At 36.6% G+C, this 3,072-nt stretch overlaps 1 protein-coding gene across 1 annotated transcript in view; it reads left to right on the top strand.

The window, feature by feature from the left end:
• Positions 1 to 48: 48 nt before the first annotated feature.
• LOC107575823 (aggrecan core protein-like) overlaps positions 49 to 3,072 on the top strand; it is a 10,892-nt gene continuing 7,868 nt past the window's right edge. The window contains exons 1-3 of the mRNA XM_016262151.1: positions 49 to 214; positions 2,688 to 2,770; positions 2,851 to 3,059. Coding sequence (XP_016117637.1) covers positions 2,695 to 2,770; positions 2,851 to 3,059 — 285 coding nt within the window. The 5' untranslated portion in view covers positions 49 to 214; positions 2,688 to 2,694. The remainder of the gene's footprint in view (positions 215 to 2,687; positions 2,771 to 2,850; positions 3,060 to 3,072) is intronic.

Raw genomic sequence — 3,072 nt, 5'->3', positions numbered from 1 at the left:
CTCCCTTTCAGCTCCTGTTCAGTTAAAGTATTTCCCCTGTGAGCAGAGTTTCTTTCTGCTTCTCAATCTTCTGCCAGAAGCGCCTCTGAACTTTACTGCACACGCGACGCTTTTATTACGGGTTTGGATTGAGAGAGGCGCGTGCCATCAGAGAGCTGGAAAGCATCTGCAATCAAGGAATATAAGAGTTTCAGAGGGACACTCTATCATACAGGTGATGAACAGTTTGGCTTTATGTTGTGGTTTCGCTAGCTGTACAGGTGAGCACTGTCACAGCATCTCTGGCTCAATTACATGAATTCAAATGCTCAGGGTCGAGTTAATTGTTGAAGTAATGTGAGATTACAAGTTGAAAGTTGTGAACCTTCAGTCATTCTCTGATATGTGCTGATATTAAACACTAAAATGTCTTAACAGAGTGACAGTAAATCAGATTTGATCATTTGGAAATTTGAGCATTGATATAGCCTAATGAATAATCATAATAAATGTGAAAAATAACTATTATTTACCAGTAACGTTATGTTTCGAATCATGACTGAAGGTGGTTTGGCAATAGGACTTATTTCAGATACTTTTGTCTTGGCTTAAATTGAATTGAAGTTAATTTTGTTGCTCTACCATGTCATATAGTTATATTTGATTATTACAGAGAATCACAATTTATATTTGGATGTATTGTTAAGATGCAACCTTCCTGACCTAAAGTGACAAATAACTTGTCAATACACTTCACTCTGAGAAAAACTGTCACTAGGTACCCTTTAAAAAGGTACTAATATCATTTGGTGGTAAATATGTACGTTTTAGCTCTTGTAGGGTACGGTCCCAGTGATAGCTTTGTACCTTTTCTTTTCCTGAGAGAGTTCTTGCGCCTATACAGGGATGCCCACTTAAACTTTTTTCTTTGGTATGCTGTGATGCTATAAAGTATCTGCTGAAGGTGATATTGCAGATGAAACTTTATGTCTTAAGCCCTTTTTAACATGTGTTTTTTAACATATTAAATGTTGCTGGCTATGTAAAATGGCTATATGACATTATCTTCAATGAAATGCATCTAAATGTACTTGTTTCAACCTATTGTATGTAGTGCTTGTTGCGTGCTCACAAACTGTACGTGATCAGGCATGTAGAAATAATGCACACTGTAGTGGCATCTTAGTTCATGTACTTAAGCAGGATTAATTGATCCATCAGAGCATTTTTCCAAGTGGGTTAATATATAATTTTATTTACTTTATGAACTAGGTTATTATGTTGGACTTATAATGGCAAGACCCTAAATTACAGTTTTGTTGTTGACCCTTTGACATCCACACGGTGGCACATGTTGTCTAAGAATTGCTTAAAATTAATTTTAGCATATTTCTTTCTGTGGGGATTATACTGAGATTAACTGTTGCAACATTAAATGATTCTGTCATTTAACTCAAACTATCTGTGATTTACAGTACACTCATTGTAGGAATAATGTTGTTTTTTAATCCCTGTTTTATGTGTCGCTAGCTGAGTTTGACAGGAACACACACAGCTTTAAATATATCACGTTTGAGCAATGATTGATATTTTCATCAGTATTTTATCTTTCTATGACCTTCTAAATGTTGAATGATTTCCATTAAAGCTTTAACTGGGACAAACACTGCACTTTAAGAAGGACTTAAAAGGAAAAAAATTAAGACCAACACATAAGCCATTAAGCCCTTTTCCCATGAAACCAACTTTGGCAACTGATTTTATCTTATCTGTCTTTTTCCTTTGCGCATTCTCTAAACACAGTCCAGAACACTTTAACAAAACACTGCACACATTTTCCAAATAGCTTAATTGTTTTTTTTTCTGTGCTTTTTATAAAATGACATAATACTTCTAAATAGATTTAACATCATTTGTTTTGCTATAGTAATTTGAGGGACCTCATACATTAAAAATGGCCTGTTGGTCACAGAGTGTAAGCATTCATGCTCACTTTCTCAGATTTTTTTTATATTGTTTGCTTTACAAGATTAGATTTGGATTGGACTAGAAGGAGAGGTGGGTGAGGACAAACTCGATATGGAATAGTGTATAAAAAGCTCCAGTTTAACTAGCTATGAATAAGTGGCTCTCTGCTCTAGCACTATGTGTAGATAAGTCTATGTATAGGAAGCACTGTTGAATGCTTTGCAGCAAGTCAAATAAATATAGCGTCACCCCTAAAAGCGAGCCAACACTGGCAAAGATTTTTAAATGTTGTATGTTTGTTAAGTAAGGGCAAACCTTATGAATTATTTTCCCCAAAACTCTGTAAACTAGAAGAACAGCATATCTCTCTCTATCCATGCATGGCAGACATTCAGTAATTAACGGTAAGTTAATTCCCCAACCGCCCGGTACAGACATGACCAGCTTGTATTGGCACGAGGACTGTACTGTTGCTGTGGTAATTTTGGGAACCGAAAATTACATGTTGGTTTTCTCTCTCAAAAACCTCTTATTTTACCAAACCTTTGTTATGAACTTGGAAAACCACATTTGGTCCATCTGATACAGTATATGCTGTCAGAATAAAATCTTTTGAGCAAAGCACAGTATATACAGTAAGTTGCCTTCTAATGGATATTAAAAACTGAGAATATCATAGCTGTTGCTGAATATATGTGCAAATATGATGGTCATAAGTTAACATTCTTTTAAACCTGTAGGTGAACGATGCTGTCCTTGCTTTTGCGGAGTATGTGTTTCTGGGTCTTCTCAGCCACAGCGTCTTTTGATTACGTTTACACTGGTGCGTATTCGTTGTGTAAATTACATATTGAAATTGCTAGTATTCTTGAAAACCTCATTAACCTGTATATGTTATTACAGAGCCTGAAAGCACACTGAGCGTCAGCATACCCAACGAGCTTCCTCTCCAGCCTTTGATGGGTGACACATTAGTTCTGCCCTGCTACTTCCAGGACAACACAGTCAATGACCCTGGTGCCCCCACCATTGCCCCTTTGTCTCACCGGATCAAATGGAGTTTGGTCACCAAAGAAAAGACCACAAACATTTTAGCGGCATCTGAAGGAGTAGTAAGCATCGACA

Source organism: Sinocyclocheilus grahami, unplaced genomic scaffold (genome assembly GCF_001515645.1).
Source record: "Sinocyclocheilus grahami isolate Dianchi unplaced genomic scaffold, SAMN03320097.WGS_v1.1 scaffold2924.1, whole genome shotgun sequence".
Classification (NCBI taxonomy): domain Eukaryota; kingdom Metazoa; phylum Chordata; class Actinopteri; order Cypriniformes; family Cyprinidae; genus Sinocyclocheilus; species Sinocyclocheilus grahami.
The sequence above is the reverse complement of the archived record's forward strand: the minus strand, read 5'-3'. Positions and strand labels throughout refer to the sequence as shown.